The sequence below is a fragment of the Hippichthys cyanospilos genome, chromosome 3 (genome assembly GCF_059441005.1).
Source record: "Hippichthys cyanospilos isolate Australia breed blue-spotted pipefish chromosome 3, RoL_Hcya_1.0, whole genome shotgun sequence".
NCBI lineage: Eukaryota > Metazoa > Chordata > Actinopteri > Syngnathiformes > Syngnathidae > Hippichthys > Hippichthys cyanospilos.
The window spans coordinates 4,397,163-4,415,743 of record NC_142371.1 but is presented as its reverse complement, the minus strand read 5'-3'; the positions used below and the strand labels follow the sequence as shown (position 1 = coordinate 4,415,743).

Here is an 18,581-nt window from a genome sequence, read left to right as displayed (position 1 = left end):
GAACCTGCTCTTTGTATTAATAAAACGGATCCAAAAGAAGCTGCCATGAGTATGACAAACATTTGAGTACATTCTTTATTGATCATCCAATTGAGGTCCAACAACCATAAAACACTTTTACGCAGTGCTCGTGTTCTCATGAGGCCGGCCTCTCGTTGCTTCAACATAACAGTGTACTTGCTATACAGCCGGAGGAGGAACTGCAATGGCGGCAAGAAGAGACAAGTGGAACGTTATTGAAGTCGTATTTTAACCCAAACTAAAGTGAACTCACCATCTGTCTTTGGTATTTGAGTATCCGATGACCTGCGGGTACAAAAAGAAAGAAAATAAAAAACATGAGTGCATATGACTTTGGGGTTCTCAAACATGCAGAGGAAACATTGAATCAGGCACATCCATTATCAAGGGTTCAGACTGTGACAAGGGCTACAAGTTTTCGGAGATTTGTCCAGCAACATTTTAAAAAACAGATTTTAAATTGTAATTTTCAATTTTCAAACAGGCAACATGCGATAGGTTTAGATGTCACACTATACCAACACATGACGAGAAAGCGACATTATTCCGGAACTCGGTCATGTCTTGGGCAGTGTGTGTTTAACTGAGGAATGATGCAGGTTAGTATCCTTTGGTTGGTCCACTTCTTCAAAAATTCGAATTCATACAACATGCACAGGCGCAGCATCCACTAAACACTTCTTACTTGGATGAGGATTTTACACATTTAGTGCATTTGTTACCTGTTTGAGGAATGATACATTAGTTACTAATGCGTCAGTGTGTTCACTCACTGTTTACTTCTTCATACACATGCACGATCTAATGAGAACCGACAAAAAAGTGATCCTGAAAATTCAGCCTTTGCAAAGATAATCATAAATATATGATGGAATGTACTGTAGGGTGGAAGTACCAATAATGTATCTGAGAAAAAAGTGCTATTAATAAGGTGTTATATGTTAATGTATCGTTGTCTTTATTCTACGAGATACAAAATGTAAAAAAAAAAAAGATACATTTTGTCATAGTGATCTCAGTCTACTCACAGATTAATTGAAGACAACTGAATTTTTTGTTTTATGATTGAGCTATTTGCTTACACAAATTATTTTTTTATTCTGGCATGTAGTGGAACAGCATTTTTTTTGTTCTGCCTATCATTATTTAATGCTGGCATAGAAAAACATATACAGTTTGTAGTAACAAAATCGTAATTTATAAGTGAAATTGGAATTTCCCAGCGACACACCTGCTATCACATGCTAATATGGCAAAGCGGTTGGCAGTCAATGGCCTAAGGTTTCTAATGGAAATTTTCCCTTTAGCTTTCTAGGTGGCTCTAACCAGTATCATATTATTAAACATACATTTTAGTCTGGATGAACATGTTTGAAAAATTGCACGTTGAGAGACCCCAAACGGCAACCCTAAACGTTAAAACAAAAAATAAAACCGAAAAAAAAAAGATCTAATTAACACAAGCTATTTTTTATACTAAACCAAAGTTATTTTCATCTTATGTATTTGTAGGCTATTGTAATTTTAATTTACATTAAAAAAGTAATAAATGAATTTAATCACATTATGTATTGAACATACATATCTTATATATAGCTTTTTTAATTTTTTGCGTATTTTGTTGCAATATCAATCAAAACTGAACATTATCTTTGTAAAGTCATCTCAATAGACCGTGCACATGTACCTATTGAAGAGTTCAGTGAGTGTACTACAATGAAGGTATAAAAGAGGTAAAAACGTACTTAAGGCTATCAAAATGCCAGCCACAAACATGACAATGGCAAGGACAAGCCCTGTGGTCCTCAACGTCTCTTCATCTATTAGGAGACAACACCTAATAAACTGAAAGCTGATATAATACATATACTAAAGTTGGCCATGTCACTTACCATATTCAAAGTCATTATGCTCTGGAATCATTGCTTCTATATAAAGAAAAAAAAAAGAGCATTATGGGTGTGTGCAGTGCTCCTGTAGAACTGCAGCATTGCCTCAACAAATCTCTGGAGTGTTTTTTTTCTTCCACTCAATGCTTTTCTCAGCATAAAAGATGCACAGCAAGGGAAGGTGGAGCAGCAGAATCCAGTGCCAACACTCCCGACTAGCTACTGTATTTCCTTTCATCTATTTTTCTGATTGATCATTGACATTTCAGGTAAAGAAGCATCCTATCCTATGCATATAAATGTTTAATATTTATGTCGGTTTTAGTAAAGCAATTTCTTTCAGGGCAAATGCAGCAATAACATTTGCCAATGGCACAAACAGAAGGAATACTGGTGAGTATCAACAATGCAGCATCATGATTAAAAATGCATGTGGGGATAAATTGTCTTCATGCCCTCAAGATAATACAAGCTTGAACATTTTGAGAAAAAAATAAAAACAACTACAAACAGCGGTTTTTGAACCAACTTTTTGACAATGTTGTGATGATAAGAAATGAACTAACCTGTGGTGGCCATGGTTTCAGCGCACAGATGCTTATAGAGTTCCTCGGTTTGAATTGCTTTGTAGACTGCAGATGGGTGGAAACGCAATGAGCAGTGAGAAACATAGCCCGCCTTCAAGTAGGAATCCCCCTGGTGGCGGTAGTTAGAACTGCACTTGTCTGGCTGGTGCAACGCACTCCGGCAGGGATGGAGGGAGAGGTGTCTGATTGCAGATTGCGTCCTGCAGTCAGACACTACTGGGGCAGGAATGGGGAATATAAACGATAGAAGCGGCCACAATAGCAGCCACCGGGGAACACATGGTACCCCTGACTTTCTAACCACTAACCAGATGACAAACTACTTTTTTTGTTTATTTTTGGATCAGAAATATGTACATAAGAGCATATTAAAATATTTTCAGTTTCAAATGAATTTAGAAAAGATCCTGTTCTCAACCCCTCAAAAGAAAAACAAAATGGTAATCATAATCATCAATCATCATCACCCAAAAGCGCTCTGCCATTCAAATTCCCATTCTAAATGGTGCAAACTACCTTAATTTGACTTTTTCAGAAGCACAAATATTCTGATAACTACATTATTTTTGATGTCCAATCAATGCATTTACAAACACATCGTCCCACTTGCTGGCTTGAATGTAAATGACATCACAACCCATATATGATCAATATTGGCTCAGCTTGTGATCAAATGACCAAACCTTGAAAACATGTGATCCTGTGATTGGACCTGGGCCTTGAGGGTGTGTGGGTCATTTTTCAGTCAACATTAAGTGGAAAAAAAAAGTGTTTAGGAGGAGAAAGTTTTCAAATGTACTTGGAACATATTTACTGACTTTATTTATTTACAAATGTACTTGGAACATGTTTATTGACTTTATTTATTTACATATTTACTTTTGCTGCTGAAAATGGCTCAGAACCTATTCTGTGCATTTAAAAAAAAATCGACTTTTTCCAACTAACTCACTTATTTTATTATTATAGTTTTACAATTTGTTTGCACTGCATAACACTCAAATCACAAATTAGAAATAATGTGTGGTACACATTTTGGAACACTGGTAAGACTTAAATGTAGCAGTTGTTTTAAAGGACAGAAATCTAGTGAATGTTAATGCACTTTTTTAAATACTGTATACTGTATATATATATACACACATACTAGTATTAACCATGTATGCCTGCCACCCTGTGGTTGACACTGGTATTACGACTATCAATAGTCCAGCACGAGTACATTGATTTTAAATAAATAGGCATGTAATAAATAATGACGTTGGGATGCTGCAAGCATATTCATGTTATTACATTATCTAGAATGTTTGCGCAGTTTGGAATTACTAACAATACGAAGTTAACCTTTTAGTCAGCCTATGCCAAAGTTGTTTGATAGTGATACACTATTATGCTTTATGTCCTTATAGTTCAGCATAGCAGAATGAATCCGAATGGAATAACTATGTCCTATTAGTAATGCTATTTTTCCTCACTACTGTATGACATTTGTGCCCACTTGCAAGACTACTTCTGCAAAGTAGAAGGACAACACATTACTGATAAATATGACGAGTGGCCATTTCGGTGCAACTGCAACCAGTAAGGTCCTGGCCTCTGGTTACATGTCTATTTGTGTCACTAGTGCTGCACTTGCTAACAAGTTTAGTTATGTCGTGTTTCACTTGTTAATTTAAGTCATTCTACTAGTGTACTGAATTGTCTTACTGTAATAAAGAGAACAGGAAGAGCAGTATACGGATGTTAAATTGGATATTAAATAAAAGTTCAAGGGGTTCTACATGAGGCTGTTGTTTAATATTACAACATAAGCCATTGAGTCCAGTTAGTGTGTGCACTTGGACCATATTGTACAAGTTCAAATTTTTCACAAAACTGTTGTATTAGATGATGTTCTGCTGTGTGCAGTGCAACCTCTTCCTGTAATCTAATAAAGGAAGCATGCACAGCTTTTACTAACACAGATGCTCAAATTTGCAGGAAATCCCTGTTTAGCAGCAATTGCCGCAGAGGTGGATGAAATGAGATGCAATTTTGCAGATAACCACTCTGTGGACGGCCACTTTGCACCACATGAATCATTCACGTTCACTGGTGGCGACCGAGCCAAATGCAACATCAGCAAAAGGGTGCAGCAGTTGGCTGCCTCCTACCTCATAACACATGGCCAGACCATAGACAATATGATGGAGTGCATGAAATATAGAACACAGTAAACTTTTAAAACCATATTTTAAGATGCAATTACATCAATGTCCGGAAATACACACATTTTGATTGTACTGTTGCATGAAACTGACAAATGGAATAGGATGGAGGGGGAAAAAAAAAAAAAGAGTAAAAAGGAGGAAGGTTTAATTCTTTAATATTAAAAGATGGTCTTCAGCTGATTACAGGATCTGCTGACATCTGGTGGTAACAGTTGGTAACTGCGAAGAAAGGAGGCGCAAGCAGAAACGATCGTTAATGTTTAAAAATAATAATAATAAAAAATACGCGATACAGCTTCTTCCATTATGTGAGTTTGTTAAGATCACCGATGGGGAAAATATGGCACTGTGGCCAAATAAACGTTCCATTTATAATCTGTCTCACCAAGCTTTATATTATCACCCTGTGGGTTTTATTGCAATAATTTGGCTATTTTCCTCCTGTAAATGGCTAACTACAATATATCTATTCTTTGTTTTTATGTATTTAGTTCATTACATAATCGCTAATTTTACAAAACAGTACAATCACAACTATAAAATCAAAAATGAGAAAAATGAAAAACCAATACACTTCATAAAAATTTGTACAACATTTTTATTTAAATTACTCTTAGAAAATTGGTTAATGCAAAAACTAACTAATGTGTATTAATTACCTTATGTATTCGGTAAAATTCTTTATAAACAATATAGTAAAATAAAGAAGTTAGCCATTTGATATTATTTCATTCAATTATGACCTATGTTAAAATTGGTAAATAATTCATTTAAAACTAAAATAACTATATCACTTATTCTTCATGTATTTATTAGAATATTTTGAAGTGATTGATGGGAAATGAACCAATTTTATACAAACATAGAAAAATTCTGTACTTATTTTATTAAACATTTGGTTAACCACACCAGAATTATCAGTATAAATTAAGCCAATAAAAATATTTTGTCAAAGTATTGGAAACAGTTTCATAGTTTATATATACAGTCATGTATTATAGGCAAATGTTTGTTTGTTTGTTTTTTTTTTAAATTTAAACAATGACAAACCTCATCAGTGAGTTACAAAAAAAAAAAAATACAGCACAAGTGTTTTTCCATCTCTGGTTTCGAGATACTTACCAGCTGATCAGTGTCTATGATATTATGCTGTTGAGAAAAAAAAAAAAGATTACGTTGTTAACAATGACAAAATGCCCAAACAGTAGGATTTAAAAGAATACTTTGTTAACAATGACAAATTGACCAAATAACTATGGAACTGTGGAATTAAAATTAAAAAACAAAACATTAATATATTTACCCCTTGGAACACCTGATTCCATATCAGGATTTCTTGACCTGAGTACAATTAATTATTTGTTAAACTAGTCAAACATTGGTACAATGAACAGCATGCTTGCATACAGCATTAATAGCTGGAAATGTTTAATTTCCAAATCAATTTCTTGACTCACCTCGACTTGTCACTCTTTTTACACACACATTTTCGACCTGTTTAAGAGAAAGAGAAAACATTAGAAAAAAACCCAACATAAAAATATAATGACACAGGCATATATATATTAATATATATATATATATATATATATATATATATATATATATATATATATATATATATATATATATATATATATATATATATACACACATATATACATATATACATATATATATATATATATATATATATATATATATATATATATATATACATATATATATATATATATATATATATATATATATATATATATACATATATATATATATATATATATACATATATATATATATATATATACATATACATATTTATATATATACATATACATATTTATATATATATATATACATATACATATATATATATATATATATATATATATATATATATATATATATATATATATATATATATATATATATATATATGTATATGTGTGTAAACGTTCTGTTCTGTAAGGATATGTATCAACTAATCAACTTGTGAGGATAAGTGACTGAAAAAAAGAGAATGGATGGATGTTAACATTCCCACTTTATATTTCCCTTTTGCCAAGAACAGCTCTCTCAGCTCTCTTCTCAAACACCATCTGGATAGCGTGACAGAAGAATATCCCAGAGAACAGAAAATCCTATTCAATAATAGGAATAGGGTCTTATTTTGAAAAGTAACTGGGGAGTCCATTATTTGTTCAGACTTCATAACAGACTGTATTTTATTATCCTCCATGATGTGCATTCTCTTCTAGTCAGTGGATAACACGTGAAAACAAAACTTCATTCTTGTAGCCGCACCAGATGGAAAGCTTGATGGGGAAAATCCCAAAGCAAACTTGTGACCTATATGTTGTCAGGGTAAAGCATTTTGAAAGATAGCACTAATCCTTTATTCGGCTTTATTCATCCACAGGGAGGCGCCAGCGGTGTCTTTTACTGACGGGAAGTCTCTAAGCACTCTCTTTTTTTTAAAGAGCCACACAGTAAACTTGCAGAGCAATGCTTTTTTTATGTTCTGTTTTTATGCACTGTCTTAATGATTTGTCGGTTTTCTGAATGTTTTTTATGATATTTCACCGATGCCGACCTCATCTGGAAAAACTGAGAAAACCTCGTCGCCTTCCTCTACAAGCACATAAACCCCGAATAATCAAAAGTGTGACATTATTCAGTACATGTTAACTGGTTCTCAGCAGTATCAAAATATCTCAATTCATATAACATATTTGCATGGAAAGGTACTTTTTGGAATTAATAATTTTGATGAAAGTTTGCAATTATGTGCTTCTTCTGTGAGGCCCTAAAAAGCCACAAGATGGCAACAAAGCTCTGGCAAACAGGCAGAGTCTCATTGGTGTCAAGGAAGTACGATGACAAATCTCAATCTCAATTGAGAGACGTAGTCCGTCCGGGATGGAGCTGAGTTTAGCCCCAATATATGGAAAGGCTTTGCTACAGGTATATATATTTATTTAGCTAAGGTACAATACAATAACAAATAAAATACACATTAAGCCATTTTAAGGGTGATGCTATAAAACAAGTTAGGAATAATATTTATGTCATGGTGGCATACTTATATTTAAATCTAATATATGTAATTCTACAAGAGTTTTTAAGGGGCATCAGTTACATTATTTGGGGGGTAAATGCAGCACACAGTCTAGACCTCAAAATAGTTCTGTGAAATACTAATGCCCGTAGACAGCTGAGATAAGCACCAGCAAGCCAGTGACCCCAGTGAGAAGAAGTGGCTACAGAAAATGAATGGATGGATGAACTTTTTTTTTAGTGTACAGTATGTGGCAGAGAAGCAATGAAAACAGTGTTAACAGGCTGTGTTCATTCTTGTGTTTTAGTTATTGGGTTGTTTTGGTGAGTATTTTGGATGTGCTGCCAAGTGGGAGGAAGTTAGAGCAAAAGGGGCTTTGTGATAAGAACCAACCACTACAAGACTGAGTGTGAGTGCTGATATGGGACAGTGCCCCCACCCGTTTATGATATGAGCGCACAGGCGTGTTGTAAATACTCACTGACGATGAGGGCGATGCCCAGGAGGAACAGCACGACAGCGAAAACCAGGCCACCGATCCTCAGAGATTCGTAGTCTGGAATGTTAAAATTAAAAAAAAAAAAAAATCCATTTTAAATTGTAGATATACAGATCGCTAGATTATGGGCACATATTAAATTAAATGCCAGTCAAAGCTGTCAGTTGCAAAAATTCCTAAATTCAATTCCATTTATCCAGGACCACCAAATCCAGCTGTCATCTTACATCAGACAGAAATAGTTTTACTCAAAGGAAAGTAGGTTACATGCATTTTAAAATATGCTATATGTTCTCATAATGGCCTTGGGCATTTATTTACACAACTACAGTAGTTTTTGAAATTAGGGCTGGGGAAAAAAGTCGACCAAGATGGGTAAGTCGACTTTGAAAAAAAAAAAAAAGTTGACTAAAAATACCCGCCTCGAAGGCCTGCTTGGAACCATGTTTGTCTGCGTGGTCCTTTCTTGCTGACTTGCGCAAGTGAAAAAGGTATGTCACAGCTGTAGTTATGGGAGGGGGCGGGGTCATATGCAAAGACTGTCTTGACATACAGCTCTATTGCCTGCCTTGATGAAGCACCTAGTGGCCAAATGGCTGATACTATTTGCGTCCTTCAAAACACTTAATGATTTACTACTTTTTGGACTTGGAGGTTTACAAAAATAAAGGAAAGAACTTCCAAAAAAGCACTAGGGCTGCGAAATCAGGGAATATGTGTCCCTACAAACGATCTATGGTTGCTCGGTTTTAGGTGTTAAAATTCTATCCAATAGTGAGCAGTCAAGCAGGAAACTTGCCCAATCTGCTCATCGAGAAGAAGTAGAAGAAGACGACAAAGCTGAAGAACATAGAAGAACTTCATAGCAGCTGACAGGCAGCTCCACTCTTGTTGAAGCATCATCCGTACGCGACTTTAATCACAAAATTTAATCTCCAATGTACATATAACATTATTAAATGTGTTTGTTGCCATTAAACGGTCATTTCTAGTGGGAAAATATTAAAGGCGGTTGTTATGCCTTAGCATGGGCAAATTTGATTGGTGCATAAAAATTCGTATGTATAGAAGAAAATAAACGAGTTGTTACATGCCCTCACTTAAACTTATGCATGGATGGTGCCATAATAAATAATGAGTAGATTTTTTTGTTTTAAATCAACTGATGACTTGCCTTAATAGATGCACAAAAAAAAAATGGCGGGATGGGGGAGGTGCATCAAATTCCATTGAATCATTGATTTAAAATAATATCACTTGTGACATTCCTATTTAAAACTTTTTTTTTTTTTAAATGAAGAAAAAAGGTTAGAGAGGCAAAGAAAGGGGAAGAACCAAGGCTACCTAAGAATGAGGGTTGATCACATGTGATCTTCGACTCCAAACCATAATCACCGTAAAAAGAGAATGACTTTTACACTTCTTGGGAACTGCTGCTTTGGTTCGCAATAAATGGGCTGAGGAGTTCATTCTTTAATGTCTGTATTTAAACAAGATAATTACAGGAACTAGACATTTATTTCAAAAATGGGAGGAAAGAAGGTGACTTTCAACGCTGATACTGTGTGGACAAAGGTCAAATTGTAATTATATTTTATGAAAGCCACATTATTTGTGGAAATTAAAGTGTGAGATAGCATAATCTGACCTTGCAGATGTTTCATTTCAGAGTTCCAACAGACATGCTCACTTACCGTATTCAAAAGCGCTGTCATAGTCTGCTTGAAAAGAACAGAAACGGGAACAAATTGACATTTGCACATTGACTGGTATGTAGCACTTGACTTTTGCCTTGGAAGTACATGAGTGCAAACTCGTACGAAACACACCTTTTTCGCTGTCTGCAGCTGAAACTGTGGAGATAAAAACATCAATAAGCACAAAGTATAAACGGCACATCAAACTGGCACTGTGTGATTATGATCGATTTTACCAGTTGTATAGTTCTTGAATGCAAGCGTTTACCTTTCAGATGCAGCATTTAAAGCTAAAAAAAAAAATCAACCATTGCAATTTATCTTGCCGATATAATCAGTTTGTTGGACCCGTTTGTTAATCCGCTCCATCTCCAAAATGTTGGTTGAAAGATTTATGCATGATTACTTTTGAACAAAATAATTTTTAAATTGATTTTTGTTATTATAGACAGTCCTCAGTTATCGCCACCAATATTTGCATTTTTCATTTACTTAAAAAAAATGTATTGGTTATATGACTTTTTAATGTAAATATTTACTGTAATTATGACTTTAGTGCGGTGTAAATGTAGGTTAATGATAGACTTTGGCGAGGTCTGACTAATGTAAACATTTGGGTTACATTGCAGCTGCGGAAATAAAACTTGATCATAAAGAGGGGGCTATCTGCAATTTACCTTATTTTTACGCTTATATGGCAGGAATGTTATAATGTGAATTTAAAAACAATGCCCTGCACTTTTTAAAAAAAGGCTTTGTGGCAACATACGTATTCTGGTTTTGGTCAGTTGAAATTTTCTGTCCTTTGTTTTAAGATAGGAACCAATTAGTGTTTCGTAAAGAATTGTGTTGGACACTGTACTTCTCTGCAGGCGGCTCATAATTCGCATCTTTGGTATTAAATGAAGATTTTTTTTTTTGGGGGGTGAAAATTGCATATTATCCCCAGAAACTCTTATATTTCTTATAAAAAAATCTTCTGAGTGCAGTTGACAGCATAAACACTTCTAAATGATCCTAGTATCTGTGTAGCATCAAGCTGAGTTAACGACATGCAGCAAGCATAAAAAAATATAAGCAAAAAGAGACAAATCTAGCAGCAGCCAAAAGACTTGGTTGTTGAAACAAAGCGTGGATAAATATGACTTTGAAGCAAGCGTGTCCAAAGAAACATAAGGACCACTTTTATTTTTTACTTTAAACAGTAAAAACAGATCAAGCAATCAAACAATTGCTCATTCTCCATATTGTAGTTGTTTAAAAAAAAGCTGCGGGCAGTAGTTGGGACACCTTGCATACACAGACACACGCACACACACACACATATACATATATATATATATATATATATATATATATATATATATATATATATATATATATATATATATATATATATATATATATATATATATATTTTGTTTTTTTCTTGAAGTTACTCCCGGAAGCAAGGTAAAGACAATGATCTAGTTGTCGTCTACTTGATCATCATTAGCTTACGCCGTGAAACTCTGGGCATTAGCAGCATTTCTCTAACACAGCTGTGTTCTTTTTTCTCGATTAACGTTCTTTTAAATGTTCGTAAGACGTCAAGTTTTGTTGAATAAAAGAGTAGAAGGGTGATGATTAATTTTGATGACAACAAATGATTTGAAAGTATGCATCCTCCGTCAAAAATTATGCGTATATATATATATATATATATATATATATATATATATATATATATATATATATATATATATATATATATATATATATATATATGTATATTTATACACACACACATATATCTGTGTGTGTGTGTGTGTGTGAATATCAAATTTTGAATGTCAAAATGATGCAAATTATTTAAAAATTATTTTGCTTTTCAAACCAGAAGCACATGACAGGCAAGTCTTGCAAGTAAATGAGCACCCATAGGCCAGAGTGCCATGTGACCACCAGCCACCAACCAACCTTGAACATACATTCCCCAGAGAACCGGAGGTGGAAGTGCCATTGAAAAGACACCCAGGAAAAACAAAAACAAAAAAAACAAACAAAATAACATCCTCACCCAGAGCAGAAGTCAACCAGGAGACACATGCCACAGACAGCAATAGATCCATTGTAGCTGGTGAGGAGGGGAAAAAAAACCTAGTGTTAATGATATTCCCTTAATTCTATATAATAATAATTCAGCTTTCGAGAGAACTTTGAATAATGAATCTATAAAGCACTATAACCTTTACAGATCTCCGTTTTTTTTGTTGTTGTTGGTCAATTCATGTCTCAAACACCTGTTGTGAATCAGCTGAAAGCCAAATAGAATACAAAGCCAAATTTTAGATGTGTAGCACACAACAATAAGCTAATTAAAAAAAAAGTCCAAGCTTATCCTGCCAACGTGCCAGGAGGGGATTGATGTGCGCAGCATGCATTATTAACAAGGAGGCAAATACCTTACCGTATTTATGCAGCACCAAGGGGGGCCACTGCAGGCATTTAATAAAGTTGCCATGCACGTGCTTTTACTTTGCGATCAAACAAATGAAGCATCGCGTTTTGGACAGATGATGCTCAAAGTTGAAAGCAAACACGATGAGCACACTGATCATGATGAAATGATTTTATTTGCGATCTTGTGTTTGTTGAATACTTTAAACTTCCAGAAGTATATTTGTGAACTGCACCTTTTGTGAGACCTTAATGAGAAAATTACATGACTTGAAGCTGTAGCTGGTGAGTGAGACACTCTATACTGTAATACAAACATGGCAGTAATTTACAGGACTGCACTACTTTGCCGTCTTGACACGAGCAGCTTGGCAAGTTGAAGATCCAAAGCCACTTTCAAGCTATAGGAATTTAGCTAATAGCCAGGGGTGCACATATTTTTTTTTTTTGTGGGTTACCCACATGAGTATTTGGTACGCACATTTCTTTCATTAAAAACAATGTTCCTCTATGTCCTTCGGTGTGACGTTTCCACATTAGCAGCGCACCCTCTGTGTGCCTGGCCAGCCTGCGTCCTCGAAAAAGTCTATAAGTCTGTCAGTTAAGTTTTGCAAAGTTTGTTCAGGACCCATTTTCATTAGTCCAAGGCCTGTATGTAGTTTGTCTCGCCACCTAGAAAGAGGACAATTAGCCTTTACTTCTCGACTAGCTTGCATACGAGTCAAGTTGTATGCTGGCGTAATTTGTACATGCGGAAACACTTTTTGAAGCATGTACGCCATACTTCGCGATCTGTCCAGCGATCTGTCCCATTCTGGCCAGCGAACGGGCCTGAAATCGTGTGTGCAGTTTCCTATGCATAACCTCGGTTAGATAGCCCTCACAAAATAAAAGCCTATTAAAAAATATTCATTTAGGAAATAAATTTGTTGTGAATACGAAACAACTCAAAAACATCTTAAAAGATTACAACCATGGAAATCAATTTGATATTATTGTTTTTGTAAAACATTTTACAGAAATTTGTCAAATTAGTCAAGCCAGCAAAGACTGCATGCAGTTATGTGGTTGCCTGGCTCTATGGGTAAGATGGAGACTAACGTCACTAGTTATTACATTTGATTGGTGAACAGTGCCCAGAAGGATGCCCGCAGACATGCCACATAACAAACGAAAATGATCAGGAAGGAATACAATAATAATAATAATAATAATAACCAAAAAAAGTTAAAAAATGCAATTCACTGTCATGGCTTAAAAGGGGACTTTCTTTTGTTTAACATTTATACTCAAGCAAACGTAAAAAGTATTTTGCCACAAAAACCACTCTGGCAAGTATCATTGATCTCAGAAGTTACTTGAGTGGATGCAATGGCGTGTGTTACTAGCCATTCGTGGCAGTCAACACCTTCTGACAGGGACTGTGAGGGGTCTATTTCAGGCACCTCAAATCTCTTACAGTCCAAGATTACCCGGTGTTGAGTTGCATTTGCTATTCAGTGAGCGGGTTTGACTGTTCTCTTTGTTGACAGGAATCCATAGGGGCTGTTTCATCTACCTCATTACCTAGCAGAGTATTGTTTTAAAGCTCACTTTTGTTTAAAGCTCCATAGCTCGTACAATCATTTATAAATGTTTCTCCAGCTGTGTGCAGATGCTAGACAATTTAAGACATAAGGCCAAAAAGACCCTTAGCGGGAAGCATGTGCAACCAGAGGCCCAAAAGATGAAAAGGAAACAAACAGACGCAAAAACATAAACCCGAGCATGCACGCGAGTATTGTCCAAGGCAAACATGAAAGTTGATGTAAAGAAGGCTTTAAGACGCTTCTCCTTGGTCCAAGCCTCCCTCAGCACTGCCGAGATTACACGCATGACTGCAGTGGGGGTGTGAGCACGACCCCAGAGTGCTGAGAAATGAAAACTTCATCCGCGCAAGTTGGTTTAACAACAAAAGCCAGACAATTACGTTTAATCAAACAAGCACTCGGTGAGTTATTCAAACAGGCGCTGGTTCAATAAGTGAACGATGGAGAGGGATAAAATGGATGACTGTGAGAGCCACACATACAAATAAATTACCTGGGGTTATATTAAAACTGGATTAATAATGGAGGTTTGGGGCATTTTTTTTTTAAATCGTCAGAATCGCTCACATTTTTAAATCGTGTTATGAGTTCACGCTCTCGCAAAATAACGCGATACCCATTGCCGAGTTTTTTTTGTTGGTTCCTCTCGAGCGCAAGCGTCTATAAATGTGGTAATGAACTTTACTAAACCTCTAAAACAGTAGATGAATTGTAAACTGCGAATGCAAAGAAGAAAATGGAGCTTGTATTGTTAATTCGTAAAAGTAAAGCCGCTTAAGGTCATTAAACAGTCACATGCTGCCACGGGCATTTGGATGAAAGTTGGGGGTTGGAACAAAAGTGAGTTGACGCACAAATGTTTCGGAAGCGCAGATGCTGAACTTCAAGCATTTCTCAGTCAACACGCAATTGCATCTGGGCTACTCAAAAACGAGAACTTACCACGTTTTAAGCAGCAGATTTTCTCTCCACCCAACTTTAGGTGTGCTCCTTTACTTTCAAAACGTTTCTTTCAGCGTCACCTCCCCGATACAAGAGCTGGAATCCGATGCGATTTTTAGTGATGAAAAAAGCAAAAATAGATTACATTAAGTTTCTGAAAAATTGGAGAACACAAGTGGAGAACCCTTTAGGGTTTGACTGCGTGTCTTGTTTGGTCCACTGAGGAATGAAGATGGAGGAGGGGCGGGCGAATGGTGTGAAGTTACTCCCAGTCTGGAATGGAAAGTACAAACACAGGACAATTCATTAGGGACCCAGAGAACCATATAGTTGTGGTTTGAACCGGTCAAGGTGGCATTGTTTCAACAAGGTGCATTGCATTGCAATATGCATTCATCTATTTAGTGAGGCGTGTTTTTCCTCTCATGTACTGTATGATTACACAAAGGGTCTTTCTATGGTCTGCCAACCATTTAAGTTGTTTCTGAGTTGCTCCCCGCCCCACTAACTGAGCGAATGGTATTCCAAGGGCACTCAGAGAAACAACCTTTGCTCAGCAAGTTGACATCCCTATGAGTGAAGTTTTCAACTAACCTATAATGAGATAAGCCTACTGCCTGTGGCGGCTTTTGCTCATATTTAGGAGTGCTGTAGCAGGTTTATAGAAAATAAAAGCACACCAAATTTGTTTATTTCTTTACCTTTGAACAGCAGGATATTGCTGTAAGTTTGATACTGTTATACATGTTGCGGCTGGCGGATACATGTTCAATGTCCTTGAGTTGGAGTGCGCAGGAAACCTACCACCAATTAGACTTGCACTGTGGTGCCTAGGGATTGTGTTAGTGTTTCGCCAAAATAAAAGCAGATAATACAAGTGTGTTGTGCGGTCTATCAGTCTGTTGCTGTCCAGCCATGCTCTCAAGGTCTCTTCCACACCAAACTGACACATTCCTGTGGGGGGAGCAAATATAGAGCTGGCCCGCCAAACCTTACAATATGACTCAGTATACAGTCGAGTCAGGCTTTATTGATTGAAGCCTAAATGATGTAGAGGCTAATGAAATAACCTTCCTTTGAATGGTTTGATGGGTGTGAAAAGGATGGGAATGATTTCCCATGGCCTTCACAGTCAGCAGCACTTAAGCCAATGAAACATCTGCAGGAGATTTTGGACTGGCATGATTGACAAGCCGTTCACCCCACAGGGGATTTTTTTTTTTTTTTGAAGAGGCGTTCAGTTGATCTATATAGAAGAGTTTCAAAGAAACACTCAGGCTTTTCATCCTACTAACTTTTAACATTCTATTTTACAGCTGTCCATTCATATACCACTCAATATTAGGTGCACCCAATTTAATAAACACATCATATGCTTTTACATAGATAATAGTTATTTTATTTAGCTACACGAGACAGAATCTCTTTCATGTGATGCAGTGCAATTATGAGATTTAAACGTATTTCTCTAAACCTCTGGTAATGTTTTGTTTTTATTTCTCCCGAACATTAGTTCACTTCTCATTTATCCAACCGAGAAACTGCTGTAAAACATTCACAAACCTGACTCATGATACACGTGAAGAAAAAAAGGATACAGACACGCTGACATTTTTAAGGAAAGTGGGAGAAAGCATATGCGTTGAATACATCAGTCAGTAAATTATCTCACGCATTTAACAACCAAGACGTGTGGACCGACAACGGTTTCAGGCTTCTGAAAAAGACAATGTCACATCCTTCTCCGCTAGGTGGAGATGTTAGTCAAGAAAGGGATGTTTAATTTAGAGTCAAAAAGGAATGTGTCACTAAAGAACAGCTGGAAATTGGATTATTAAAAGCGCTAAATAAATAGCATTTTGATATTATAATCCAATAGCAGCAAAAGTGAAAATAAATACATCTAAATCTTTTCATTCAGTCCATTGATTGATTTGACAGTACAGATAATATAGAGCAAGCAAATATGAGGAGTAATTTTACGACCCACCAATCAAATGTCAAATACGTCACATACAAAATATAAACCATGCATATTCTGAGCAAATTTACCTGTGCAGAGACAAAATAAATAAAATAAAACAAATAAAAAACACTTGAAACGTTTTTAAATGCTTAAAAACGTTTTACGTGCAATTAAAAGTAAATAGTGTACACAAAATATGTCTGGAGTACCCCATACAATGCAATTTCCAAATGTCTCAAAATCCCTGATGACAAAATTAAATCTCAAATAAAATAGTTGAAATCAAAATTAAATTCATTTTTTATGTATTATGTATTTCTTTACTGTCTCATAACTATGAGAACATATGTTGAAATAGAAATAATATTTCAACTACTCACCTGTATCATTCAAGGAACGTGTGTCCCACAGCATGCATGTAATCCTTTCATCATAACCTTTTAACATGGTAAAGCAGAATAAAGCAGTGAATTAAATGATAATGGTGGCTTTTACATATCAGTTTCCAGTACAATGGCCAGAGCCATTTTCATATGTTTATAACATAGTCAGCCATGAATGTCAGTGAATTGGACACTCCAAATTGCCCTTAGATATGTTTGCGAGGGGTTATATGTCAATGTGTGCCCTGTGATTGGCTAGCAACCAGTTGGATCCCCTGATCCCCTGACTACTGCTCAAAGATGGCTGGGAAAGACACCAGCACGCCAGCGACCGTAGTGAGGATAAACAGCTATAGAAAATGGATTGATAGATGTCCTATGGTCAGCAATAGGACATCTCCTAGTGAGGATAAGCAGCTATAGAAGATGTATAGATGCCCTCTGGTCAGCACTAACAACTCACTAAAAAGCTTGCTTTTACTCCCAAAAGATCCCTAAAGTTCATCCAGATTTGCAACCATGTTACTTGCAACACGGCTGCTGTGATTAGAGCGCCAGTTGCACCAGTCTATTAAATCATGTAATAAAAATTTTATTGTACCATTGATTTGTAAGCTGAGCTAATCAAGCCTTTGATAGTTTGGGAGTTTACTGCCTGTTATTGATGAATATGTAGCAGATATTAATTAAAGTCAAGGTTTATTCTTCAAGAATTTGAAGCCCAAATGTGCTCCAATTCTGGAATGACCCAGATATTATTGGAATGGATTTTTGTGTCCATTGTTGGGGGAAAGGGACTCACACTAAAAAGCTTATTCTCTATGGTATGGACTAGGGGCAAAAAAAAAAAAAAAAAAAAGACAGACAGAATTTCAGGTGAAGGCTTCGATGAATATTGTACCCAGATGAGTCTTAAACGTCCTTGGATGACAAGCAGTGATTGGATTGCAAGCTTGGTAGCTTTTGATGGCCATGCCTTGTCAGCCTCACCTGCTTTTTAATCAGTAATTACCATAGGGGATTCGCTGGTATTTCTTAATTAAATTGGACCAAACGCAATTAAAAAGCACACACCCTATTCCTTTAAAAGGGCTCTGTGGAGTCCTTGTTTAGTTCTCACTGTTAAGAGTTTAAGCGGCTGAATGGTCATAGCACAGTCCCATCGCTTGCTTGATCTGTACTTGATTATGCATCTGGTCAACTGAAGTTTCTCTTTGCATCACAAAGTTGAGCTTGTGAAGTAAAAAGAGGGTTAGAGTTTAACTGTTTGCCTGGTGGTAGTGTTATTTTAAGTCAGGGCG

General features: G+C 36.0%; 2 protein-coding genes across 4 annotated transcripts; both read right to left on the bottom strand.

Annotated features, from left to right (window-relative positions):
- Nucleotides 1-50: 50 nt before the first annotated feature.
- LOC148425537 (FXYD domain-containing ion transport regulator 7-like) lies at nt 51-2,613 on the bottom strand. Its single transcript, XM_088409818.1, has 6 exons — nt 2,477-2,613; nt 1,914-1,949; nt 1,767-1,841; nt 707-743; nt 275-306; nt 51-200 (listed from the first exon to the last, which is right to left on the bottom strand). The coding sequence occupies exons 1-6, from the start codon at nt 2,487-2,489 to the stop codon at nt 181-183; spliced, it is 213 nt and encodes a 70-aa protein (XP_088265944.1). The 5' UTR covers nt 2,490-2,613; the 3' UTR covers nt 51-180.
- A 2,097-nt stretch (nt 2,614-4,710) lies between these two features.
- LOC148425536 (FXYD domain-containing ion transport regulator 6-like) lies at nt 4,711-16,596 on the bottom strand. 3 transcript variants are annotated; one of them, XM_088409816.1, is made up of 10 exons: nt 16,495-16,596; nt 14,932-15,204; nt 12,021-12,077; nt 10,094-10,117; nt 9,959-9,985; nt 8,247-8,321; nt 6,165-6,201; nt 6,011-6,048; nt 5,830-5,856; nt 4,711-4,926 (listed from the first exon to the last, which is right to left on the bottom strand). In XM_088409816.1, the coding sequence occupies exons 3-9, from the start codon at nt 12,070-12,072 to the stop codon at nt 5,852-5,854; spliced, it is 258 nt and encodes an 85-aa protein (XP_088265942.1). In that variant the 5' UTR covers nt 12,073-12,077; nt 14,932-15,204; nt 16,495-16,596; the 3' UTR covers nt 4,711-4,926; nt 5,830-5,851. The 3 variants fall into 3 exon arrangements, with proteins under 3 accessions (XP_088265942.1, XP_088265941.1, XP_088265943.1); XM_088409815.1 differs by lacking the exon at nt 16,495-16,596 and having other exon boundaries at nt 14,932-15,362; XM_088409817.1 differs by lacking the exon at nt 16,495-16,596 and having other exon boundaries at nt 4,846-4,926; nt 9,959-9,982; nt 14,932-15,326.
- Between the last annotated feature and the right edge of the window lie 1,985 nt (nt 16,597-18,581).

Excerpts from the sequence above, each read along its gene's own strand:
- LOC148425537 (XM_088409818.1), bottom strand. Across the intron at positions 744-1,766 it reads TGGCATTTTGATAGCCTTAA|GTAACAAATGCACTAAATGT; the intron begins GTACGTTTTTAC and ends TTCCTCAAACAG. Across the intron at positions 201-274 it reads TCAAATACCAAAGACAGATG|TTCCTCCTCCGGCTGTATAG; the intron begins GTGAGTTCACTT and ends CCGCCATTGCAG.
- LOC148425536 (XM_088409816.1), bottom strand. The coding sequence starts at position 12,072 with ATGGATCTATTGCTGTCTGTGGCATGTGTCTCCTGGTTGACTTCTGCT. Across the intron at positions 6,202-8,246 it reads GGGCATCGCCCTCATCGTCA|GTCGAAAATGTGTGTGTAAA; the intron begins GTGAGTATTTAC and ends TCTCTTAAACAG. Across the intron at positions 6,049-6,164 it reads AAAAAGAGTGACAAGTCGAG|GTCAAGAAATCCTGATATGG; the intron begins GTGAGTCAAGAA and ends AATTGTACTCAG.